The sequence below is a fragment of the Muntiacus reevesi genome, chromosome 22, assembly GCF_963930625.1.
Source record: "Muntiacus reevesi chromosome 22, mMunRee1.1, whole genome shotgun sequence".
Classification (NCBI taxonomy): Eukaryota; Metazoa; Chordata; class Mammalia; order Artiodactyla; family Cervidae; genus Muntiacus; species Muntiacus reevesi.
In genome coordinates this window covers 2,155,428-2,182,359 of record NC_089270.1, presented here as the reverse complement: position 1 = coordinate 2,182,359, position 26,932 = coordinate 2,155,428, and the positions used below count along the sequence as shown (strand labels likewise).

At 58.9% G+C, this 26,932-nt stretch overlaps 1 protein-coding gene across 3 annotated transcripts in view; it reads right to left on the bottom strand.

Moving 5' to 3' along the window:
• RGS12 (regulator of G protein signaling 12) overlaps positions 1–26,932 on the bottom strand; it is a 121,474-nt gene that overhangs the window by 14,653 nt on the left and 79,889 nt on the right. For all 3 annotated transcript variants that reach the window (XM_065914533.1, XM_065914534.1, XM_065914535.1), the window contains exons 5-11: positions 11,348–11,517; positions 10,874–10,966; positions 10,078–10,221; positions 4,187–4,366; positions 3,759–3,912; positions 2,033–2,109; positions 210–404 (exon numbers count right to left, since the gene is read on the bottom strand). In XM_065914533.1, coding sequence (XP_065770605.1) covers positions 210–404; positions 2,033–2,109; positions 3,759–3,912; positions 4,187–4,366; positions 10,078–10,221; positions 10,874–10,966; positions 11,348–11,517 — 1,013 coding nt within the window. The remainder of the gene's footprint in view (positions 1–209; positions 405–2,032; positions 2,110–3,758; positions 3,913–4,186; positions 4,367–10,077; positions 10,222–10,873; positions 10,967–11,347; positions 11,518–26,932) is intronic.

Sequence of the window (26,932 nt, the reverse complement as noted above, 5' to 3'; positions counted from 1 at the left end):
GCGGGGAGCACAGCCGCGGGGAGCACAGCGCGGCTGCGGAGCCCGCAGGGGGAGTGCACAGCCAGGCCAGGCTCCTGGATGGGCCTCCGGCAGAGGCGGCAGGGAGCCCGCGGGTGAGGTGGACAGATGCGGCGGGCTAGCTCCCCACCAGCAGGATCCCCACGGGGCAGGCGCCCCCCAGAGAAGGGCCCGAGGTCGCGCAGCCGTACCTTGTCCCCGCCCACCAGGAAGAGGTCCACGGCAGCCCCGTTGATGCCGTGCCGCTCGCAGAGCCCGGCCAGCACGTCCTTGATGGAGAGCCCCGCCCTGACCAGCACCACGCAGGCCGTCCCGTCCGGCAGCTGGATGCTGCAGCGCTTGGCCGGCTGGTCCCGCTCGGGCGCGAGAGTCCTGCAGGCCTCTGGCTGGGGACAGGGAGACACGGGGTGGGCACATGCCGGGGGGGGGCAGGGCGCCCCCGTGCACACCAGCCCCAGCACACAGCCCGTTCTGACAAGCGCACGCTGCATTGCAGGGCCTCCGGCCGGCACGGGAGGGAGCCAGCCCCTCTCTCAACCTCGGGTGCCATTCGGATGGGCCCACCCTCCAACCTCTGGGTCTAACTCTCACAAGGGTTAGGCTGACAGCTAACCACACAGCTTTCCTGCTCAGAACAGGACGGGTCTTTCCACTGTGGTTTCTGGGGGTCTGGTCTTGGCCTCCCTGACCCAGAAGCGCATGCAGTCACCTCTGGAGCCCCGTGGGGCCACTCGGGGTCCATGAGCGGCGCTGCATGCCTGCCACTCAGTCTGGGGGCCGCGGACATGTGAGGCAGACTGGACCAGCACTGAGGGCCTGCGGCCCAACCTCCGCTGCTCCTGGTTGCTTTTCTGGCTCTTTCTCCCTGACCTCCCAGGACTGGAGGCTTTTCTGGGAGGAGCAGACTGACAGCAGGGCAGGGGAGGCGGCCAGGCCGAGGCTCAGGGGCAGAGAAGCAGGCGGGGGGAGGCGGGGTGGGGACACAGGGACCCCGGGCCCTTCCTCCGGGGAGCAGGCGGGGGCTGCAGCCTGCGGTTTCCCCAACCTGGGCCTCACGGCGGTCAGCTGCGTCTCCCTCTACCAGGGGAAGGGGCCGGGGCAGAGCAGCGCTGCGGTGTCCACGTGGTACGGAGGGGGCGAGCGCGGGGGGGCGGCCCCTCACCGCACTCAGAGCCGGGTCCCAGGGCAGGACAGGAGCCGCCCAGCGGCCCAGCTCCCGGGGCGGACCCCAGGTCCCTCCACAATGCACCTCCAGGTCCCTGAGCCACAGGAGCCCCTACTGCCAAAAGGGGCTCTCCACATACATCCTCCTAAGGTCTGACCACCCTGCTCCTCAGGTTCGTAACACACTCTCCTCCTGGGGTCGGAAAATCCCTTTCACCCAAATGTGACTTCAGAAAACGAGTCTGTAGGTGGCAGACAGAGAGAAAATGGCCCCAGCGTGCCCTTCTCGGATGCACGTGTGATATACACGCACTTTGAAGCCGCTGGACCACGGGTGGCCCGTGAGGCGTCAACAGCCGACTGGTACACAGTCTGCCTGACAACTCTACCTGGTACTGCCTCAGCTGGAGAAGAAACGCATCCTACATTAACCCCTGCCTGACCGTTTCAAGAGACGAGGCTGCTGACAACAGGGTTTTCCAGAGCTGGCGTCAGACAGCAGCTAAGAAGCCAGCCGGTCTGCCAACGCCTCCTCCACGTCACTGGAAACGGGGGCCCAGCAGGCGGCTCAGCGTGGTGAAGGGCGCGGGGCCGGGCAGGTCGGGCACCACCCCCAGCACACAGGCGCGGCTGCGGGGCGCAGGAGCTCACCGCCCCGCGGATGTGCAGGTGCCAAGACAAAGACGAGCACCTGCTGCTCCCGTGGGCGCCCAGAGTCACGTGCCCGATCGAGAACAAACGCTAGGGAATAAAGCCCGAGATATTCTCGGTGCTCCGGGGTGCCCTCCCACCCGTCCCCGCTCCTCCTGGAAGCCCCGTGGATGAGGGCGGCGGCTCTGCAGGCACTCACCAGGTCCAGGCTCCCAGCCGAGGACACGGAGCCCTGTGACTCCCGGCGGCCCAGGCCTCCGTTGGCGTGCAGGGCGTCTGCGGGGACACGGGCACTCAGAATACCACCACACCAGCCTCACGCCTCTTCATGTAACGCAGCCACTCCCCAAGCGTGGCTGGGCCCCCACACCCCCAGCGGCTCAGGCTGGACAGATGTACTCGGAGGACAGGAGCGTGGCTCGGAGGCCCGTGCGCGGCACGGCCTCCCCTGGCACCTACCGGAGCCGGGAGCCCGACCCAGGCCTGCGCTCTGCTCTGTTCGCGGCCGAGCGCCCCCCACCCCCGCCTCACAGTCAACACACAGCAAGTGCAGGGCCTCGAGGCCCCTCACTAATCCGGATTCGTTATCTCCGCACGCGGCTTAACATGCAGCAGGTCACTGCAGCTTCACCGTCAGCTCCTGGGAAGTCCTGAACCAGCGATGATCGCACTGTCTGAGGTCACTAACAGCTAATTATGGTCTGAAAGTCGCGCCTACTCTGCCGCAGAAAGGCCCTTCCAGAGCACAGCGCCGACTCCCGGATGAGGCCTCTGTGCAGGGCCCTGGGGCTGAGCAGGGGCCCGATTACATGGAGGCCCCCAGGGCCCACCGACCACCTTCCAAAAGCAACAGACAGCCAGGCAATCGAGTCAGAACTCCTGGGGAGGGCCCTGGACTCAGGGTTTAGCACCCCTTCCAGGTGGCTCTCTGAAGATCGGGGTATGGGGGCCCTGACCTCCTGGGGTCCTCTCTGGGGGCACAGCCCTAGAGAGGCAGGCCCTCCCCATCTCGGGTCCTCGGGGGTCCCTGACCCCACTGACCACGGCGCCCCCATCCCCCGGCCGTCTGCCCTTCTTTGTGGAAGGACTGCTGTCCCAGCGGCCCCCGGCCGGCCCGGAGCCTGAGGGCCCCACCAGGCGCACAGCCTCCCCCACGCCTCTCTCTGTAAAAGGGGCACAAGGCCCCCTTCGTGGGCTGCCCTGAGGAGGAGACAAACACCCTCCACAGCGCGGGCCCCGCCCCTGGAGGCCGCCTCCACGCCGTCCTCAGCTGCTCCCTGCCTGAGCCTGCGACAGGCTCCCGGTTTAAACCTGGGGACCAGGCCTGAAGCCTACAGGTGACTTGCTGGAAAATAACCCTGCTCGTTGGCAGTCTGTGGGGAAGAAACAGCCCGCCCCCCGCTGCCTCGCACTCCTGCCCCACCACCTCCTCTCAGCAACGCCCCCGCCCCCCTCACCCTCTCTTCCCAGGCACACAGGAGAAAGCAGCATGGGGAAACAGCTCTAGAATGCTGACCTTTAAGATTTGCAACAATAAAGTGACGATTTTGAAAATGCTTGATAACCGAGCTATGGTGTCACATTTTCTTTAAAAAACGACAAAGGCTCATGGTCCCCGGCACACCGCAGAAAAGCAAGAGCTGCCTGGGTGGACGGAAGGCAGACACCTGTGTTTCCCTCATTTCTCCTGGTTGTATCTCCCAAACTTTCTACAGAGAGCTCGGGCAAGACGGTGGTTGAGTGGCAGGCACCAAGCCCCCCGCAGGGCACCCAGGCTGGGGGCCGGGGGCGGAACGTATCCTGCGCCTCTCAGAGGACCTGGAGCCGCCCCGCGTCCCCAGCCGGCCGCCCCATGGGCCGCCGCACAGCACAGCCCGCACTGGCTCCTCCGTGCCCCCAGCCCCCGCACAGGACAGACCACGAACCGTTGGGACGGTCGCCGTGGTCCTTCTTCTTCTGGGAGCGTCCGGTGCTCCTGGTCCGCGACCACGAGAAGAAGGCGCCTTTCCGCTTCCTCTCACTGTCCTCGTCCCCCAGCTCTTCGTTCAGGGACCGTCCTGATTTCGATTTTCCACTCAACTGCCGTCAAAGGGAAAGCGCTGTTAAAACAGCATGACGCTGCTGCACGGCTGTAGGAGACGCACGCGAAGGGAAGTGGGGTGGGACGCCCAGGCGGGGGCGCCGAGGGAGGTGCAGCCCGCCAACCCCTCCAGACCGGCAGCTGGCCCCCGCCCCGCCCAGAGCCCCAGGAGTGCAGGCCTTTCGGGTTCTGCGAGTGAGGGAAGACGCCAGCAGAGACGTCTGCTGTCTGCAGAGCGCCCTCCTGGGGAAGGCCGGCGCGCGGGATGGGCACCTTCTTGGGCGTGGACGTGTTGGAGTGGTCTGAGCTGGCGCTGTGCTTGGAGACGGGGCTGCTGGGGACCTGCTGCGCGTCGGGCAGCGGGCGGCCCTCCACCTCCGCCAGGATGCACTCTTGGTACAGCGGGGATTTCAGGAACCGTGTGTAGCTGTCGAACTTCATCAGGTTGAAGATCTGCCGGGAAAAGGCAGCGCTGTCCCATCACAGACGGAACTGGACCCTCGGTCCCCAAAGTGCAGGCCTCTTCCCAGAGCCCCTGTCTCCCTTGCAGGGGTCACCCAGGCTCCTCAACGTGTGATCACGCTTCTTGCAACACGCCAGCCCCTGGGGTCACGCTTACAAACAGCCCGGTCCAACACCGACATGAAGCCAGGGCCTGAGGTGACGCAGGACAGGCAAGGTGCAGTTGTGGAGAACCTTGACTTTGTTAAACAGGAATGAAACCAGGGCAACCAGAATCTAAAGGAAGTGAGACCTGCCTTGAAAATACATTCCTCGCGACTTCCCTGGTGGCCCAATGGCTAAAACTCCAGGGCTCCCATGCAGGGGCCGCAGGTTCAATCCCCAGTCATGGAACTAGAACACACACGCTGCAGCTAAGACCCGGTGCAGCCAAATATATAAATATGTATAAAAAGAAAATACCTTCCTCCATTTTTTAACCTAATTCTTGTGACTAGGCAATAGAAGGAACTTCTGCTGAGGCCAGGGGACACGGCCTTGACAGTGGGTCCCACGTGGACACGGGCTCTGACACTGGGTCCCATGTGGACACGGGCACTGACACTGGGTCCCACGTGGACACGGGCTCTGACACTGGGTCCCCCGTGGACACGGGCTCTGACACTGGGTCCGCGTGGACACGGGCTCTGACACTGGGTCCCGCGTGGACACGGGCTCTGACACTGGGTCCCATGTGGACACGGGCTCTGACACTGGGTCCGCGTGGACACGGGCTCTGACAGTGGGTCCCGCGTGGACAAGGGCTCTGACAGTGGGTCCGCGTGGACACGGGCTCTGACAGTGGGTCCCATGTGGACACGGGCTCTGACACTGGGTCCCGCGTGGACACGGGCTCTGACACTGGGTCCGCGTGGACACGGGCTCTGACAGTGGGTCCGCGTGGACACGGGCTCTGACAGTGGGTCCGCGTGGACACGGGCTCTGACACTGGGTCCCATGTGGACACGGGCTCTGACACTGGGTCCGCGTGGACACGGGCTCTGACAGTGGGTCCCGCGTGGACACGGGCTCTGACAGTGGGTCCGCGTGGACACGGGCTCTGACAGTGGGTCCCATGTGGACACGGGCTCTGACACTGGGTCCCGCGTGGACACGGGCTCTGACAGTGGGTCCGCGTGGACACGGGCTCTGACAGTGGGTCCGCGTGGACACGGGCTCTGACAGTGGGTCCGCGTGGACACGGGCTCTGACACTGGGTCCCATGTGGACACGGGCTCTGACACTGGGTCCCGCGTGGACACGGGCTCTGACACTGGGTCCGCGTGGACACGGGCTCTGACACTGGGTCCCGCGTGGACACGGGCTCTGACAGTGGGTCCGCGTGGACACGGGCTCTGACAGTGGGTCCCATGTGGACACGGGCTCTGACACTGGGTCCCGCGTGGACACGGGCTCTGACACTGGGTCCGCGTGGACACGGGCTCTGACACTGGGTCCGCGTGGACACGGGCTCTGACACTGGGTCCGCGTGGACACGGGCTCTGACAGTGGGTCCGCGTGGACACGGGCTCTGACACTGGGTCCCGCGTGGACACGGGCTCTGACACTGGGTCCGCGTGGACACGGGCTCTGACACTGGGTCCCGCGTGGACACGGGCTCTGACACTGGGTCCCGCGTGGACACGGGCTCTGACACTGGGTCCCCCGTGGACACGGGCTCTGACACTGGGTCCGCGTGGACACGGGCTCTGACACTGGGTCCCATGTGGACACGGACTCTAGCAGTGGGTCCGCGTGGACACGGGCTCTGACACTGGGTCCCACGTGGACACGGGCTCTGACACTGGGTCCCCCGTGGACACGGGCTCTGACAGTGGGTCCCGCGTGGACACGGGCTCTGACACTGGGTCCCCCGTGGACACGGGCTCTGACACTGGGTCCCGCGTGGACACGGGCTCTGACACTGGGTCCCGCGTGGACACGGGCTCTGACACTGGGTCCCGCGTGGACACGGGCTCTGACACTGGGTCCCGCGTGGACACGGGCTCTGACACTGGGTCCGCGTGGACACGGGCTCTGACACTGGGTCCGCGTGGACACGGGCTCTGACACTGGGTCCGCGTGGACACGGGCTCTGACACTGGGTCCGCGTGGACACGGGCTCTGACACTGGGTCCGCGTGGACACGGGCTCTGACACTGGGTCCCGCGTGGACACGGGCTCTGACACTGGGTCCGCGTGGACACGGGCTCTGACAGTGGGTCTGTGTGGACACGGGCTCTGACACTGGGTCCCGCGTGGACACGGACTCTAGCAGTGGGTCCGCGTGGACACGGGCTCTAGCAGTGGGTCTGTGTGGAGACGGGCTCTGACACTGGGTCCGCGTGGACACGGACTCTAGCAGTGGGTCCGCGTGGACACGGGCTCTGACACTGGGTCCGCGTGGACACGGGCTCTGACACTGGGTCCCGCGTGGACACGGGCTCTGACACTGGGTCCGCGTGGACACGGGCTCTGACACTGGGTCCGCGTGGACACGGGCTCTGACAGTGGGTCCGTGTGGACACGGGCTCTGACACTGGGTCCGCGTGGACACGGGCTCTGACAGTGGGTCTGTGTGGACACGGGCTCTGACACTGGGTCCGCGTGGACACGGGCTCTAGCAGTGGGTCCGCGTGGACACGGGCTCTGACACTGGGTCCGCGTGGACACGGGCTCTGACACTGGGTCCCGCGTGGACACGGGCTCTGACACTGGGTCCGCGTGGACACGGGCTCTGACACTGGGTCCGCGTGGACACGGGCTCTGACACTGGGTCCCGCGTGGACACGGGCTCTGACACTGGGTCCCGCTTAGACACGGGCTCTGACACTGGGTCCCGCGTGGACACGGACTCTAGCAGTGGGTCCGCGTGGACACGGGCTCTGACACTGGGTCCGCGTGGACACGGGCTCTGACACTGGGTCCCGCGTGGACACGGGCTCTGACACTGGGTCCGCGTGGACACGGGCTCTGACACTGGGTCCCGCGTGGACACGGGCTCTGACACTGGGTCCGCGTGGACACGGGCTCTGACACTGGGTCCGCGTGGACACGGGCTCTGACACTGGGTCCCCCGTGGACACGGGCTCTGACACTGGGTCCCGCTTAGACACGGGCTCTGACACTGGGTCCCGCGTGGACACGGACTCTAGCAGTGGGTCCACGTGGACACGGGCTCTGACACTGGGTCCCGCGTGGACACGGGCTCTGACACTGGGTCCCGCGTGGACACGGGCTCTGACACTGGGTCCCGCGTGGACACGGGCTCTGACACTGGGTCCGCGTGGACACGGGCTCTGACACTGGGTCCCGCGTGGACACGGGCTCTGACACTGGGTCCCGCTTAGACACGGGCTCTGACACTGGGTCCCGCGTGGACACGGACTCTAGCAGTGGGTCCGCGTGGACACGGGCTCTGACACTGGGTCCCGCGTGGACACGGACTCTAGCAGTGGGTCCGCGTGGACACGGGCTCTGACACTGGGTCCGCGTGGACACGGGCTCTGACACTGGGTCCCGCGTGGACACGGGCTCTGACACTGGGTCCGCGTGGACACGGGCTCTGACACTGGGTCCGCGTGGACACGGGCTCTGACACTGGGTCCGCGTGGACACGGGCTCTGACACTGGGTCCGCGTGGACACGGGCTCTGACACTGGGTCCGCGTGGACACGGGCTCTGACACTGGGTCCGCGTGGACACGGGCTCTGACACTGGGTCCCGCGTGGACACGGGCTCTGACACTGGGTCCGCGTGGACACGGGCTCTGACACTGGGTCCGCGTGGACACGGGCTCTGACACTGGGTCCCGCGTGGACACGGGCTCTGACACTGGGTCCCGCGTGGACACGGGCTCTGACACTGGGTCCCGCGTGGACACGGGCTCTGACAGTGGGTCTGTGTGGACACGGGCTCTGACACTGGGTCCCGTGTGGACACGGGCTCTGACACTGGGTCCCGCGTGGACACGGGCTCTGACAGTGGGTCTGTGTGGACACGGGCTCTGACACTGGGTCCCGCGTGGACACGGGCACTGACACTGGGTCTGTGTGGACACGGGCTCTGACACTGGGTCCCGCGTGGACACGGGCTCTGACACTGGGTCCGCGTGGACACGGGCTCTGACACTGGGTCCCGCGTGGACACGGGCTCTGACACTGGGTCCCGCGTGGACACGGGCTCTGACACTGGGTCCCGCGTGGACACGGGCTCTGACACTGGGTCCCCCGTGGACACGGGCTCTGACACTGGGTCCCGCGTGGACACGGGCTCTGACACTGGGTCCCGCGTGGACACGGGCTCTGACACTGGGTCCCGCGTGGACACGGGCTCTGACACTGGGTCCCCCGTGGACACGGGCTCTGACACTGGGTCCCGCGTGGACACGGGCTCTGACACTGGGTCCCGCGTGGACACGGGCTCTGACACTGGGTCCCGCGTGGACACGGGCTCTGACACTGGGTCCCGCTTAGACACGGGCTCTGACACTGGGTCCGCGTGGACACGGGCTCTGACACTGGGTCCCCCGTGGACACGGGCTTGACACTGGGTCCCGCGTGGACACGGGCTCTGACACTGGGTCCCGCGTGGACACGGGCTCTGACACTGGGTCCCGCGTGGACACGGGCTCTGACACTGGGTCCCGCTTAGACACGGGCTCTGACACTGGGTCCCGCGTGGACACGGGCTCTGACACTGGGTCCCGCGTGGACACGGGCTCTGACAGTGGGTCCGCGTGGACACGGGCTCTGACACTGGGTCCCGCGTGGACACGGGCTCTGACACTGGGTCCGCGTGGACACGGGCTCTGACACTGGGTCCCGCGTGGACACGGGCTCTGACACTGGGTCCCGCGTGGACACGGGCTCTGACACTGGGTCCGCGTGGACACGGGCTCTGACACTGGGTCCCGCGTGGACACGGGCTCTGACACTGGGTCCCGCGTGGACACGGGCTCTGACACTGGGTCCGCGTGGACACGGGCTCTGACACTGGGTCCCGCTTAGACACGGGCTCTGACACTGGGTCCGCGTGGACACGGGCTCTGACACTGGGTCCCGCGTGGACACGGGCTCTGACACTGGGTCCCATGTGGACACGGGCTCTGACAGTGGGTCCGCGTGGACACGGGCTCTGACACTGGGTCCCCCGTGGACACGGGCTCTGACACTGGGTCCCGCGTGGACACGGGCTCTGACACTGGGTCCCGCGTGGACACGGGCTCTGACACTGGGTCCGCGTGGACACGGGCTCTGACAGTGGGTCCCCCGTGGACACGGGCTCTAGTAGTGGGTCCGCGTGGACACGGGCTCTGACACTGGGTCCCCCGTGGACACGGGCTCTGACACTAGGTCTGCGTGGACACGGGCTCTGACACTGGGTCCCACACACACTTCTCATTACCGTGATGTCCTAAAGCTGAAAAGACCCAAACACCTATGGATCTGTGTGTGTCAACGCCCATGAACCTGCGATCGCGCACAGAGAGGAGCCAACAGACAGGGATGCGGTGCTGGGCCTTCCTGCTCCAGGCCCTGCTGAACCCTGGCCCTGAGATGGGAGCCCAGTGCGGGGGGTCCCACTACACTCCCTGTGGGGGGCTGGTGCCTGTGGGAGCAGCCCTCCAGGACCCCATCCTCTGTCCCCACCGGGGCCGTCACCTGGAGCTGCTGCTCCTTGAACATGTCGGGGTGGGGGGCGCTGAGGATGTCGTCCGCCAGCTGGGCCTGGCTGTCGATGTTGACCGGCGTGGTGGCCTTGCTGCCCAGGAACTTACTGAAGATCTCGCGGGCCCTGTAGGAGAGCTGACGGGGCAGTGTGTGAGCCAGACACGCAGACTGCACACGTCTTCTGTGTCTGTTCACCACTGCAGCCCGAACGCCTGACATGACTCCGGGCACTGGAGACACATTTTCTTGGGATCTAATGACCATCTCTTGGTTGAAAACTGACCGAAAGTATCAGCTCGGCATGAAACTTTTCAATGAATCGGCTCCTCTCCAGGTCCTGTCAAAGGGCAATCTGAATGCTCGGAAGACCTGGGCTGGGACCTGCCACGCGGTCCCCGCGGTGCCGAGCGCGGCGGGCAGAGGGAAGCGGGGACCGGCCGCCTCAGGGCAGGTCGCGCCGGACCCGGCCCGCCCCACGCGGCCTGCACGTGGCTGCCCAGACGGAAGCTCCTGGAATGCACCCCCCCCAGATTCTCTCCCAGCTCCCCGTTCACACTGGGCGGCAGGCAGTACATGTGCTGAGGAAAGTGTTAGGGCTCCAGGCATTTATGAAAGCTAAGTTTAGGCAAAATTAAATATCACATATATTAAGAAACATTCTGAAAGAGGCATATTTTTTAATCGTGTGAAAGTTGTGTGTGGACTTTTCAGACCGCACTAGGTGTGAACCTCCACTGAAACCCCCGTCCTCCACCCCCCACCCCACATCCCCGTCCGAAAAACCTACCTCCTTTTTGTCATGTGCGGGAACATGATTAAAATATTCACAGGCCTGCCAGAACAAAATGTTTTCTTCACTGAACTCCTTCCTCAGAAAATCCTAAGGAGAACACCATTGATTAACCATCACATGGTCCTCAGAAGAGGGCCCGTCAGTGGAGGGGGGACCTCACCACGGTGCTGTCTCTTCCCCACTTTACTCTGATTTTCCCCTTTCACAGAAACCAGAGGTGCCAAGCGCCTCTCCAGAGTTCCCCTAGAGACAAACCCAAAGGCTGGGGACGCCCAAGGAGCCGAGCATCCCTCTCGAGGGCCGACCCAGCTTGCAGGCAGCGGATGAGGGTTCACGGAGGCCCTGATGCAGCAGAGAGAGGCGCCCTCCCACCCCGGCCTGAGAGTCCGGGGCTGAGGCAGAGGGGAAGACGCCTGCCCCGCCCGCCCAGTCCCGCTGGAAGGGGTGCCCACTGCCCGTCAGACTCACGGAGAAGTAGCGAACGCCGAGTGGGTCCTGCAGAAGGCGCTCGAAGGAGACGGCCCAGCTGGCCACCCTGCGCTCGCGCAGGCGCCGGCAGCTCTGCACGCTGGGCAGGCTGGCATTGCTGCTGAGGCTGTGGTTGCTCACGCAGTCCTTCAGGTCGGCGCCGGTCAGCTCTGCGGGCCAGACACCTCGCTCACCACGGCCCTGCCCTCCCGCCCGCCGCCTCCCGAGCCGTCCCCTCTGGGCAGAGGGAGTGCCCACACTGCCGCCACGTCGTCAGGCGCCGGGGACGAGACAGAACGTGCCTCCTGCAGCCGAGGCGCACCCCGACACGGGCGCTCCCAGGTCGCGGCCAGCCTGGCTGCAGGCGCCACAGGGAGCGAGCTGAGTCTGCCCGGGGTCCTGAGGCGCCTGGAGCCGGGGCCGGGTGATGGTGGGCAGAGCAGAGGGCAAGGGGCACCCAAAGAGACACGCACGTCATTCAGCGCACTGCGGCGCCCAGCAGGGAGCAGGACCCACGCACGCACCATGCAGACCTGCTCTGCTAGAGCCCGACACAGAACCGCAAGGGGAAAGCTCCAGTTCTGCGTGCACTGACACACTCACAGGCCGGCTCACACTCACACTGACACAATCACAGGCCAGCTCACACACACACACACACACTGACACACTCACAGGCCGGCTCACACTCACATTCACAGACACCCTCACAGGCTGGCTCACACTCACACTCATACTTACACACTCACAGGCAGGCTCACACTCATACTTACACACTCACAGGCCGGCTCACACTCACACTCGCACTGACACACTCACAGGCCGGCTCACACACTCACAGACACCCTCACAGGCCAGCTCACACTCACACTCACACTGACACACTCACAGGCCGGCTCACACTCACACTGACACCCTCACAGGCGGGCTCACACACACACACTCACACTGACACACTCACAGGCTGGCTCACACACTCACAGACACCCTCACAGGCCAGCTCACACTCACACTCACACTGACACACACACAGGCCGGCTCACACTCACACTGACACACTCACAGACCAGCTCACACACACACTCACACTGACACACTCACAGGCCAGCTCACACTCACACTGACACACTCACAGGCCGGCTCACACACACACACTCACACTGACACACTCACAGACCAGCTCACACACACACTCACACTGACACACTCACAGGCCGGCTCACACACACACACTCACACTGACACACTCACAGACCAGCTCACACACACACACTCACACTGACACACTCACAGGCCAGCTCACACTCACACTGACACACTCACAGGCCGGCTCACACTCACACACTCACACTGACACACTCACAGACCAGCTCACACACACACACTCACACTGACACACTCACAGACCAGCTCACACACACACACTCACACTGACACACTCACAGGCCGGCTCACACTCACACTGACACACTCACAGGCCGGCTCACACTCACACACACCCCTCCTGCCTCTCCTTGGGGCTGGGGTCCTGGAAGACCCCACGGCTCCACATTTGACTGAACACCAGAGATTCTCACCCCGAGTCAACCTCTCCTCCCGACACACTTCCCCACATGTGCTTTATCAGAACTGGACAAAACCGAGTGTGGAGATCTGTGAGGACAACCACACAAGACAGAGGCAGAGACACCCCGCCCGCCGTCAGACGCACGGCACAGCGCGTCCTGCAGACGCGTCCACTCCGCCGACAGGACACACCAGCCACCAGGGAGCGCCGCGGGCCAGCGGCGGCCGCCTGGACAGCAACAGGCTGGGGGCTCCCAGCGCTCCAGGACAAACCCCACGCGGACCAAAGACTCAGACGCGAACAGTGAAGTCAGAGAAACGCCAGGAGGGAGCACAGCAGAGTCCTCTGAAATGCCGAGTGAGAACCCCCAGAGCACTCCCGCCCAGAGCTGGGGGGACAGACTCAGAGCCTCCGTGTGTGAGAACAGGCTGTGTGATGCCGGGCGTGGGCAGCGTGGGTGGGGGCCCGAGGGCACGAACACCAGGCCCGAGATGAACCATCCCTGAGACGGGATCCACAGCGAGTACAGTCAACACCGCGTCTGAAAGCACGGCTACGAGACAGAACGTGACAAGCTCTCCACGTGTGTGCGCTCAGCCGTGGCCGACTCTGACCCTGTGGACTGTGGCCCACCGGGCCCCTCTGTCCATGGGATGCTCCAGGCAGGAACACTGGAGCGGGCTGCCATGCCCTCCTCCAGGGCATCTTCCTGGCCCAGGGATCGAGCCCGCGTCTCTCACGTCTCCTGCAGTGGCGAGCGGGTTCTTTACCACTAGCCCCCAGGAAGCCCTACAACTTCTCATCTCAAAAGCTCTGCAACTGTGTGTGGTGACCCTTTTACAACATACACATTTTGAACCATCGTTGTCCATCTGAAACGAACGCTGTCTGTCAACTACACCTCAACAAAATAAAATGAAATCTCGGTATGTAAAAAACACTGCAAGCGAAGTCAAAAGACAAGCAAGAAACTGGAAAATACATGTAACACGTTACACAGTTGAAGGCCTAGTTTCCTGTGTGTTTAAGAGCAACTAAACATCATTAAGAAAAAGATGAAGAAGCCCAAGAAAAGCGGGAGAAGAGCACGGTCAGTCCCCAGGCAGGGGCTGCGGCGGACCCCACCCCAAGGAGCCAAAGCGACGGGAACCCAGAGCCAGCGTCGGGGCACAGGGGCTGAGCCAGGAGGCTCTCCTGCTGCACTCCACGCTGAGAAACGGCTGTCCTCACGAGACGAGCAGTCTTCCTGGAAACACTGTGACTGTGAGCCCGAGACACTCTCCAGCTTTCCTCCCTTGAGGCCACGTGGCTGAACTGAGAGCTGAGGGGTGAACAGTAGGTAACCAGCCTGAGAAAAGCTTTCCGTGAGGACGAGCACGTGCAAAGGCCCTGGGGCTGGAGACACACGGCTCACAGCTGGAGTGGTTGGGCGTCCGAGCGGCAGGAGAGCCCCGAAGGCAGGGCCAGCGGGGCGGGTGGTGGACGCCCGAGCTGTGTGGGTTTCACCCTGGGGGCAGCCATAAGCAAGGAAGGGCAAGATGGGAGAAGATACCTGCAAACAAGGCAACTGACAGTGGCTAATCTCCGAAATATAGAAGCAGCTCACACAACCCAGCAACAAAGAAACAAACAACGCCATCGAAAAACAAACAGAAGACCTGAATAGACATTTCTCCAAAGAGGACCTACAGATGGCCTATAGCACATAGAAAGATACTGAACATCACTAATTATCAGGGAAATGCAAATCAAAGTTACAACGAGGTATTACCTCACATCAGTCAGAATGGCCACCATCAAAACATCTACAAGTGATAAATGCTGGAGAGGGTGTGGAGAAAGGGCGTGCGTGGAGTCAAAGTTATGGTTTATCCAGTGGTCATGTGTGGATGTTAGAATTGGACCATAAAGAAAGCTGAGCGCCAAAGAACTGATGCTTTTGAACTCTGGTGTTGGAGAAGACTCTTGACAGTCCCTTGAACTGCAAGGAGATCCAACCAGTCCATCCTAAAGGAGATCAGTCCTGAATATTCACTGGAAGGACTGATGCTGAAGCTGAAACTCCAATACTTTGGCCACCTGATGCGAAGAGCTGACTCACTGGAAAAGACCCTGATGTTGGGAAAGACTGAAGGCAGGAGAAGGGGTCGACAGAGGATGACATGGTTGGATGGCATCACTGACTCAATGGACATGGTATAGGACTGGGAAGCCTGGCGCGCTGCAGTCCATGGGGTCACAAAGAGTCACAGGACTGAGCGACTAAACAACGAATATACAGAATGGATAAACAACATGGTCCTAATGTACACCACAGAGAACTACATTCAACAGCCTGTGATAAACCAATGAACAAGAATATTTTTTAAAAAGAATGTACATATATATGTGTGTGTACACGTGTGTGTGTGTCTATGTGTTGGAATGTAACTGAATCGGTGTGCTGTACAGCAGAAATCAACACAACATTGTAAATGAACTATACTTCAGTAAAAGATATTGGGGAAAAATCACATCTATGTTAGCAAATAAGACAAGGAATAATAGTAATAGTAACAGAAGGGACCTGGCCCTCCTGGCTGCCCGTGGAGAGGGGCCCTGGGCGCTGCCGGGCAGAGGTGTGCCTGAGGGCACTGGGGCGGGGGGCGGGGCCGAGAGGACTGCAGGCGTGGGGCATGGGGGGCGGGGAGAGGTGGGCAGCAAGCTCCAGACCAAGCAGCTGCACCCTTCAAGGGTGTGAGAGCTTCTGCTTGTCAAAGGCAAGGCGTCTGGATCCCAACACGGAGCAGGCCCTGAGCAGGCACGCAGGGCAGGAGAGAGGCGGGTGCGGGCCCCACGCTGCAGGTTCGCGGAGGGATCAGGGAAGGGAAGGACTAACGCGGAATACACGCTTTAGGGAAAGATGACCCGTACACTGACTCATTTCTCTTAAGACTCGGCAAATACGAATTGCTTTTTAGGACTCACAGATCAACCAGTGTCACTTTAAAGGTCTCATCGAGGGCTTCCCTGGTGGCCAGTGGTAAAGAATCCACTTGTCAACAGTGCAGGCTCCATCCCAGATGCGGGAAGACCCACGTGCCTCAGAGCAGCTACAGAGCCTGAGGTTCAGAGCCGGGAGCCGCAGTTACGGAGCCCACGTGCAGCTGACCGCAACGAGAGAAGAGCCGGCAGCCACGAAGAGCCAGCACGGCCGAAAATAAATAAGATTAGTTTTTAAGTCTCATCGATAAAGACGCTTTACAATCAGAATAAAAGGAACCTCCTGGCCCCTGGGTGCGGGCTCTGTGGGTCTGCAGCACACTCTGGGGTCCGCCTTGACAGACTCCTGGTGGGAGCCGGGTGTCCCCGCGGAGTCTTGGGGGCCCTGGCATCCTGCACAGGAAGATGGTGCAGGGAAGGGGGGGGCCTCCACCTGCAGACAGAGCCCCCAGGAAGTCACTTCAGCTGAAAACTCCTGCTCCCCTGAGGGGCGTGGGGACCCACACGGTCAAAGGGACCCCGCGCCCGCACCACCCCCATGAGCTCCTCCTCCGTCCTGTAGGAGACACCCCGGCGCTGCGGTTTCTGGGACCCGAATGCCTGCTCTTGGGGCCTCAACTCCAGCGCCAGGAGCTTGGAGGGCGGACGGCAGAGACCCTGCAGGAGCACCCCAGGGCCAGGCCACGCCGCCCCACTCTGCGGACCTCAGCCAGACCTCAGGGAGCCTGCACCCGCTTCAGAGGGGAGATTTGGAGACACTTCCCGGGGGCACAGAGCATGTGCCTACGGCTCTGTCACCATAAGACCTCCTGGTGGGCCTTCGGCGGGGACCCTCCGGGCGGGTGCAGAGCCCCCTGGGGACGACAAAACCCGAGCACGTCCGTGTGTCCACACACGTGGACAGTCCCCTGGCCTTTGACATGCACTGTCAGATTCTGAATTTCACAATTCACAGCACCTTTCAGCTCTCAACACACAGAAAACGACGCACATTTGTGGAAGGGCTGCCCTTGACCACAAATGAAATTCCTCCCAACGCCAGGGTTCCCACCCCAACTCCAAGGCCAGTACAGTCCCTGGGGTGTCCGGTGTTTGGAAAACCCACAGGCACTGTCCAACCCAAGAGGAAGACTCCATGGAAGACCCCCACCCCCACCTCCGCTTCCGAGATGTTTCCTGGGCTCTACTGTCACTGTTGTTGTTTTCCCCCTTTCAATCAGTTTGAGTCAAAGAAATGCTTTCCTGATGAGGAAGTTTATGAAGTCTATCAGGTTTGCTGAAAGCGGGAACGCTCCGACCCCTACATTGGCTGGACGAACACGCAGGTCACCCTGTGGCAAGTGTCTTGAGGCCCGGCCCTGGATGAATGTTTTATGGATAATTCTGTAACTCAAGGCTCTCTCCCATCACTATCTCGCCAGAATATCTCATCCACCATAACCTCCAGCACTGTAAAGCCAATTCACGGTCAGGCTATAGGCTTGACGGCCGCCTGCCTGTGAGCGGCGCCCCCCCCCTGCACACGTACCTGGGGCCCGCGCGGCCTGCCTGCCCCCGCCAACCACGACAGGGCGCAGACCAGAGGGATTTACCTGGACACAGCTGATAAGAGCCACTGTGATGCCACTTAACCAAATACTTCCAACCATTCACCGCAAACCACCCCTCTGAATCCATACCAGGGTCAGCCGGCACAGCCCCCGGGGCCCCGGGCAAAGGCCGAGGCCACACACAGAGACATGGCTCCTCAGTTCAGCTCCCCGAGGAGGCCAATTAGCGCACTTTCTCCAGAGACGCCCGTCCCCAGGCTGACAAAGGCGAGTCTCTCCCTTCGGCGCAGGGAGAAGGAGGCACAGGATACTTAACACAAAGCCTCAGAAAGACGCATTCATAATTCAGAGCAGACCTTTCCCCGTGGCTGCCGAGGAGGCTGAATTATTTAGCAGGCGGAGCAGCTCCCAAGGCTGCTCTCTGAGGCTCCAGGGCTGGAGCTGAAGCCCTGGGGCCTCGGGGAATCCTTTCTGTTAAACCAGCTGTGATGAAGGGAAAACAGACGTCTCGTGATAAAACTCTTATTTCCCTATTAACAAAATTCCAGTCTGTAATGAGAAGGTGAGCACCCAAAGCTCGCAGCGTCAGGAATGAGCCTTCACTAGGTGGTGAGCAGCCAGCCCAGACTGAGCCACTTCTAAACCATCAGGAGCACTGTGAGGTCAAAGCGAAGCTCACAGGCGACTGTGTGGTGAAGGCTTTGTTTACAAACACGTGGCGGGGGTCTGCTCCGGATTCTCGGATGGACGCTGCGGCAGAAACCGGGTGACAGCTCTGGTAAACAAGACGTCAAATCAATCTCAGCGTCGGCCTCCAAGGGAACAATTCGGGGAGAGGCTGTAAGGCCGCAGCCCAGCCCGCGGGGAGCCACCTTCCCAGCAAGCCCTTTCTGATCTCAAGCTTCCAAGGCGCGGCCACGTGCCAGCAAGGAGGCGGCAGAGCTCAGGAGGGCATGCGCGGAGTCGGGCCGTGCCCGCCGTTTGCCCAGGGGCTTGGCCACGGGCACGGCTGATACCCCCGGGGAGAGCATACAGACAGAAGCGTGAAAACGCCTCCCCTGGCACCCCTCCCTTAGGCCACAGGTGCCACCCTGTGCAGGCAAATTTTCATTCTGGTATAAATTAAAACTTGCAGAGAGTTACAAAGACAGTAAAAGGGCCCTTCACGTACCCTTCACCCTGATTCACCGGCATCCAGTCCTGCCCTGGGGGATGTGTGACCTCTCCCCCTCCTGCTCACTCCCTCCCCTTCTCCTTGTCTGAACACAAACCTGGTAGCTCTTCCCAAACCGGAGATCAAGCTGGAGACAGCATGCCTCTGGCCCCTGAACATTTGGTGTGAATTTCTGAAGAGCAGGGACAATCCCTTCCATAGCCAGAGCACAGCCATCAAAGCTGGGGAAAGTCACACAGCGTGAGTCCCCGTTTCATCAACAAGGCCCTTTCTGGCTACTTCCCGGTCCAGGGTCCAAGTCAGCACTGCTCAGGGCTCGTGCGTCTTTAAAAGCTCCCGGCCCCTCTGCTTCCGAGACCCAGACGTGGGCCCGTTACGTGTGCACGGCCCTCAGCCTGGGCGGCCTGGTGTCCCCGGCTGACCTGGCCGCTGCCCCGCGTGTGTCCTCCTGGCGTGTCTCTGCAGGAGGGCAGGGGTCAGCCCATCGCAGGCGGCGCTGGCGCTGTTGGTCAGGGAGCCAGGCTTCTCCACGGTGGAGGCTCTCACGTGGTGGACGGAGCCTGCTCCTGCATTTCAGCATCCAGGGGAGACTTCCTGAGGCCGCCGGTCCTCCTCCACTCAACTCTGCGAGAGAGCCCCTTCTCCCCCCTTGCTACAAGCTCGTTCATCTATATCAGTATGCGCTCAGCGGGCCTGTTTCACCCAACGGCGTATAATCCACAAACACCGGGCCTGTTTTTCTTTCACGCTCGCCTTCCTTCCAGCTGGGGCTTGGTCCTTCTGGGAAGCCCTCGGCACGCATTGAGCACCTCCTCATTTCCTGGCAGGGGACGCGCGTGGGGCTCATCCGTTCCCTGCTCCAGCCCAGGAAATCAGTCTTTGCTCCCAGGAGCCCAGTTCCTTCCACTGAGGAGAGGGGTTTAGACAGCAAGATCTGGACACTAGGGCCACTCACTGCTGCTGGGGAGTCGCACTGCTCTCAGGCCCGTCCAGCAGACACAGCTGATAAACACTAACACACGTACCCCCACGTGCCTACGATACACAGTTCAGATCAGATCAGTTCAGTCGCTCAGTCGTGTCCGACTCTTTGCGACCTAACCCCATGGACTGCAGCACGCCAGGCTTCCCTGTCCATCACCAGCTCCCAGAGTTTATTCAAACTCATGTCCATCGAGTTGGTGATGCCATCCAACCATCTCATCCTCTGTCATCCCCTTCTCTTCCTGCCTTCAATCTTTCCCAGCATCAGGGTCTTTTCCAATGAGTCAGTTCTTCCCATCAGGTGGCCAAAGTATTGGAGTTTCAGCTTCAGCATCAGTCCTTCCAGTGAATATTCAGGACTGATTTCCTTTAGGAAGGACTGGTTGGAGCTCCTTGCAGTCCAAGGGTCTTCTCCAACACCACAGTTCAAAAGCATCAGTTCTTTGGCACTCAGCTTTCTTATAGTCTAATTTTCCCATCCATACATGACTACTGGAAAAACTAGCCTTGACTAGATGGACCTTTGTTGGCAAAGTAGTCTCTGCTTTTTCATATGCTGTCTAGGTTGATTATAACTTTTCCTCTGTGTGAATGAACACACAGGTACACACCTATTTATTTATTTCTACATGTTCACATCCACTAAAGCCATGAGTTCACAGTGATACCTCAAGCTCTGACCCAACCCCAGGACATCCTCCTTCTCCAGTTCTGTAACTCCGTCCCAGCAGTAGAGAGCTGGGCTCCCATGATTCTTGGTGTATTTACTCATTTGCTGGAGCACACAAAACATCCTTTAAGAACCAGTAAACACACAGTTGCCAAAAACAAAACCACTAGCGAGAGTCCAGTCTTTCTTTACAGCTTTTGAGATAAGATCCACATACGGTGAAATGTACAATCTTGGGTGCAGGACTCTGAGTTTTAATGTCACATCATTTACTTTTTAAAGCCTGTGCTTGCTAGTGAGCTGGTCCACCCTTCAAACCGACCAGACCTGGAGAACACCTGGACACGGTCACTGCAACGGTGCCACTTGGCTCTGGGGGGAGCCCGGGGGAGGCTCGCGCCCACACGGGTCACTGTGGCTCTGGGCAGCACCGCGTGATACACTGCAAGGACCCGAGTATCGCTACGCCTCGGTTTCCCTTATTAGGGGAGGAACAGACAAATACAGTGCTTGGGCCAAGAGCAGATCTTTACACCGCGCATCCAAACATTGAGCAGATGTCAAAGAAGCTAGTGCACTGTTAATAAGACTCTTCGGACGACCTGGAAGGCCAGGCGTGGACTCAGAATTCCAGGCCGTGCCCGAGTCCCACACCGCCAGGCGGAAGCCCGGGAGGGCTGCCAGCCCCTGCGCCACCCTCATCAGCCGTGTGCCCACGTCTGCCCCGTGCTGCCCCATCCTGCCACGCCCCGCAGCAGTCACATGGAGCGTGTTCGCTTCAGTCCCCAGATGCAGCCCTGGTATGCTTTACAGATTTAAAGATGCAGCCCTTCTTTCCTCAAAGAAATCGCACAGGCAACCCCCGTGAGTGGCCGGGCCCCTGGGGAGGAAGAGGACACGGGTAAGAACAGGCGGGACAGACCTCAGGCCGCGTCCTGCTTGACCCGGTGCAGCCTCGGGCAGGCGGCCCAGCTCCTCTCCGAGAAAGGCCTGCCCCTGTTTACAGAGCCCTGCCGACAATGAGCGGGACTGTAGAGCCTGACGGCGCTCCTCAGACCGCAGCCCACCAACTGTTGGTCCATCAGCCCATTCTACAGGCGAGGCTGCCGAGCTGCGACACGTGAGATCAGCCGGTGACAGCGCTGGGACGGCGTCCGCATGCTCCACGGGACGCTCCTGGCCAGAGGTCGCACCCCGGAGAGCGGGCCATCGCCCCCAGGGGTACGGAGCAGCCCTCGGCGTGCAGCATCCTTGCGTGTAGCCCCCAGGGCCACCAGACACGTGCGCCCAGACGGGAGGAACCTACATCTGAGTCTCCTGGAGCCAACATCAGAAAAGTCGAGTTATAACTATTCTGGCAGAGCAAAGCAGAACAAACTCCCTGGGTCTGAGATGACACAAGTCCTTCTGGAGACTGAAATGCCAAGCAGATGGGGGTGAGACGCCGGGAGTGCTCGCGAGGCCGCGAGTGGGCAGAACGGCAACCAAAAAGGGTCAGTGTGGGAAGTGAGGCGACATGCAGAGGGGACGCTGGCGCTTGTCACGTTGAGGGCCCAGGATGCGAGGCGCGGAGATAGCAACCGAGGCCGCACGTGGCTGCCCACTCACCAGCACCCGACCACAGGGGGTCCCCGGGACTCACCAACAAGAGACAGAACGCTTTTCAAAGATGAGCCCTAATCAACTTTGCTGATTTGAATGGAAAAACTTACATTATTCACTTAGTAATTCTTTCATGAAGCTAATGTATTTCACTTCAGTGATTAAAACCATGCACTCCATGAAGACCTCCTTTCACACAGGTGCCAGGGGCCACACGCGAAGCTCAGACCCCCCCTGCTGTGGCCTGACCCTGTCTGCAGGCCGCTGCTCAATGCAGAAGGCCAAGGACCCCAACTGGGTGCTCCACAAGGCAGACTCAGACCGGGCGCTGACCCCGCCCTCAGCCGAGGACAGAAACCACAGGCGCGGCGGGGAGCCCAGGTCTGCACGGGGACCACGTCGCTAGGACCAGGCAACCCCAAAGGACGGGGCCAGCAGGCCGGCCAGCAGAGAGGGAAAAGGGGCAAGGCTGTGGGGTCATCCGGGGCGCCCGGGGCAGGCGCCCCCTCCCGCAGGGAGGGCGCCGAGTGCAGAGGAGCCACACAGAGACACGGAGAGGCGGGCTCCCGTCTCAGGCGCAGCCTGTGCGACTCTGACCCGGGGTCTGGGACAGTTAGGGTCTCATATAGTCTCAATAAGGAAGGCAATATGTCAGGTGCAAAGCTAAACAATACTCGTGGCTTTGATGTGATTTTCAAATAAAGCAATCTAATTTAAAAAGTCACTTATCCCAGGCTCCCAGAATCTGGTCACCAGGCTGGTTCCTGTTCCATGGGGTCTTCAGGCCCCACGTCCCGCTCACTGGCCACTACCCGGGAAGACAGGCAGCTCTCCTGCCCCTTCTCCTGCACAAGGTGGTACTGACGAGGCGTGAGCGTCCCAAAGCCCGCACCAGTGGCCTGGATGTCTCTAGTGGGCAGAGCTAAAGGCAGAGGTGACCCACACTGAGGTAGCCCTTACACAAGGAGTGATTCTGCAGCCTTCAAAAGCGGCACGAGTGTGAACAGCAAGGGCAGAAGGAGGAACTCTTCTCCTGAAGGAGACGGGAGAACCACGACAACTAAAAGCAAAGTGTGATTCTAAACTGGATCCTTTCACTGTAGAGTTGAAATTCACCATGAATTGCTGAAATGAATAGACTGTGAGGACAAGATCGTGGTAATGTATCAGCGTTAAGTTCCTAATTTCGACAGTTGTATTTTGATTTTGCAAGAAAATTTATTCCTCTGGAAGAAACTGACTCTAAAGTATTCAAGATGATAAGCGCATCATATCAGCAACTTACTTTCAAATGGTACAGGAGAAGTTCTTTGTGCTACAGCTGCAAACTTTGAGTCTGATACAGTCTCAGGCTAAAAAAAATTAACACGGTGCAAAAAAATAAATAAACGCTGAAGCGCCCACCTGGCAGGTGTGCCCTCTCTCCCCCCACCGGCCCCGGGGATCATTCAAGCCTAACTCTTCCATGGAGTAAGTCAAGATCAGGGCGCCACTACACCAGGAACCAACCATCCCTCACGCTGCCAGCCTAAAACTGGATGGGATGCTAAGATGGACACTGCAACATACGTTTGTTGAAAGTCTGCTTTGTGGCAAGCTATGCCTGGAAGCAGGAGTCTCCAGCCCAGCTCTGCCCGACACAGGTAAGCCCTGGACGAAGCACCCCGACTCCTCCTTCTGTAACGCTGCGGTCACCAGTCAGCTCAGTCGCTCAGTCACCTCTGACTCTTTGCGACCCCGTGGACTGCAGCACACCAGGCCTCCCTGTCCATCACCAACTCCCGGAGTTTGCTCAAACCCATGTCCACTGAGTCGGTGATGCCATCCAGCCATCTCATCCTCTGTCATCCCCTTCTCCTCCTGCCCCCAATCTTTCCCAGCATCAGGGTCTTCTCTAATGAGGTGGCTCTTTGCATCAGGTGGCCAAAGTATTAGAGCTTCAGCATCAGTCCTTCCAATGAATATTCAGGACTGATTTCCTTTAGGATGGACTGGTTTGATTTCCTTGCAGTGCAAGGGACTCTCAAAGGTCTCTCCTACACCACAGTTCAAAAGCATCAATTCTTTGGTGCTCAGCTTTCTTTATGTTCCAATTCTCACATCCACACGACTGCTGTAAAAACCATAGCTTTGACTACACAGACCTTTGTTGGCAAAGAAATGTCTCTGCTTTTTAATATGCTATCGAGGTTTGTCATAGCTTTTCTTCCAAGGAGCAAGTGTCTTTTGATTTCATGGCTGCAGTCACCACCTGCAGTGATTTTGGAGCCCAAGAAAATAAAATTTGTCAGTTTCCATTGTTTCCCCATCTATTCGCCATGAAGTGATGGTACCAGATGCCATGATCTTAGTTTTCTGAACGTTGAGTTTTAAGTCAGTTTTTTCACTCTCCTCTTTTACCTTCATCAAGAGGCTCTTTAGTTCCTCTTCGCTTTCTGCTGTAAGTGTGGTGCCGTCTGCATATCTGAGGTTATCGATATTTCTCCCGGCAATCTTGATTACAGCTTGTGCTTCTTCCAGCCCAGCGTTTCTCATGATGTACTCTGAATATAAGTTAAATAAGCAGGGTGACAATATACAGCCTTGACGTACTCCTTTCCCAATTTGGAACCAGTCTGTTGTTCCATGTCTGGTTGTAACTCTGGCTTCCTGACCTGCATACAGGTTTCTCAGGAGGCAGGTAAGGTGGTGTGGTATTCCTATCTCTTGAAGAATCTTCCACAGTTTATTGTGATCCACACAGTCAAAAGCTTTAGTGTAGTCAATGAAGAAATAGATGTTTTTCTGGAATTCTCTTGCTTTTTCTATGATCCAACGGGTGTTGGCAATTTGATCTCTGGTTCCTCTGCCTTTTCTAAATCCAGCTTGAACATCTGGAAGTTCACGGTTCACATACTGTTGAAGTCTGGCTTGGAGAATTTTGAGCAGTATTTCACTAGTGTGTGAGATGAGTGCAATTGTGCAGTAGTTTGAACATTCTTTGGCATTGCCTTTCTAGGGACTGGAATGAAAACTGATCTTTTCCAGTCCTGTGGCCACTGCTGAGTTTTCCACATTTGCTGGCATATTGAGTGCAGCACTTTCACAGCATCATCTTTTAGGATTTGAAATAGCTGAGCTGGGATTCCATCACCTCCACTAGCTTTGTTCATAGTGATGCTTCCTAAGGCCCACTTGACTTCGCACTCCAAGATGTCTGGCTCTAGGTGAGTGATCACACCATTGTGATTATCTGGGTCATGAAGATCTTTTTTGTACAGCTCTTCTGTGTATTCTTGCCACCTCTTCTTAGTATCTTCTGCTTCTGTTACATCCATACTATTTCTGTCCTTTATTGAACCCATCTTTGCATGAAATGTTCCCTTGGTATCTCTAATTTTCTTGAAGAGATCTCTAGTCTTTTCCATTCTATTGTTTTCCTCTATTTCTTTGCACTGATCACTGAGGAAGGTTTTTTTATCTCTCCTTGCTATTCTTTGGAACTCTGCATTCAGATGGGCGTATCTTTCCTTTTCTCCTTTGCCTTTTGTTTCTCTTCTTTTCTCAGCTATTTATAAGGCCTTCTCAGACAACCATTTTGCCTTTTTGCATTTAATTTTCTTGGGGATGGTTTTGATCACCGCCTCCTGTACAACATTACGAACCTCCATCCATAACTGGGTACTAACGGCAGAGGATGCTGTGAAAACTCCTCAACCAAGTCACCTGACCATTCTGTAAACCCACAGCAGTCACTGTTTACAGGCGTCATAAGAATACTGTGACAAGGGACCCCCTGGTGGCCCAGTGGTTAAGAGTCCTCCTTGTGGAAAACAAGGGAATTCCAGAAAAACATCTACTTCATTGACTACACTAAAGCCTTTGACTGTGTGGGTCACAATAAACTGTGGGAAATTCTTAGAGATGGGAATACCAGACCACCACGAGGAGAAATATCAGTAACCTCAGATATGCAGATGACACCACCGTTATGACAGAAAGTGAAGAACTAAAGAGCCTCTTGATGAAAGTGAAAGAGGAGAGTGAAAAAGTTGGCTTAAAGCTCAACATTCAGAAAACTAAGATCATGGCATCCAGTTCCATCACTTCATGGCAAATAGATGGGAAAACAGTGGAAACAGTGGCTGACTTTATTTTTCTGGGCTCCAAAATCACTTCAGACGGTGATTGCAGTCATGAAATTAACAGACGCTTACTTCTTGGAAGGAAAGTTATGACCAACCTAGAGAGCATATTAAAAAGCAAAGACATTACTTTGTCAACAAAGCTCCATCTAGTCAAGGCTGTGGTTTTTCCAGTGGTCATGTATGGATGTGAGAGTTGGACTATAAAGAAAGCTGAAAGGTGAAGAATTGATGCCTTTGAACTATGGTGTTGGAGAAGACTCTTGAGAGTCCCTTGGACTGCAAGGAGATCCAACCAGTCCATCCTAAAGGAGATCAGTCCTGGGTGTTCATTGGTAGGACTGATGCTGAAGCTGAAGCTCCAATACTTTGGCCACCTCATGCGAAGAGTTGACTCACTGGAAAAGACCCTGATGCTGGGAGGGATTGGGGGCAGGAGGAGAAGGGGACGACAGAGGATGAGATGGCTGGATGGCATCACCAACACAACGGACATGAGTTTGTGTGGACTCTGGGAGGTGGTGATGGACAGGGAGGCCTGGCGTGCTGCAGTTCACGGGGTCGCAAAGAGTCGGACACGACTGAGCGACTGAACTGAACTGAACCGAACCACCTTACCTGCCTCCTGAGAAAACTGTACGGAAGCAACAGAACCGGACATGGAATAACGGACTTCTTGAAAACTGGAAAAGGAGTACAAGACTGTATATTGTCACCCTGCTTATTTAACTTATATGCAGAGTACATCATGCAAAATATCAGCTGGAAGAAGCACAAGCTGGAGTCCAGATGCAAGAAATATCAACAACCTCAGATACGTAGATGATACCACTCTAATGGCAGGAAGCAATGAGGAACTAAAGAGCCTCTTGATGAGGGTGAAAGAAGAGAGTGAAAAAGCTGGTTTAAACTCAACATTCAAAAAGAAAAAA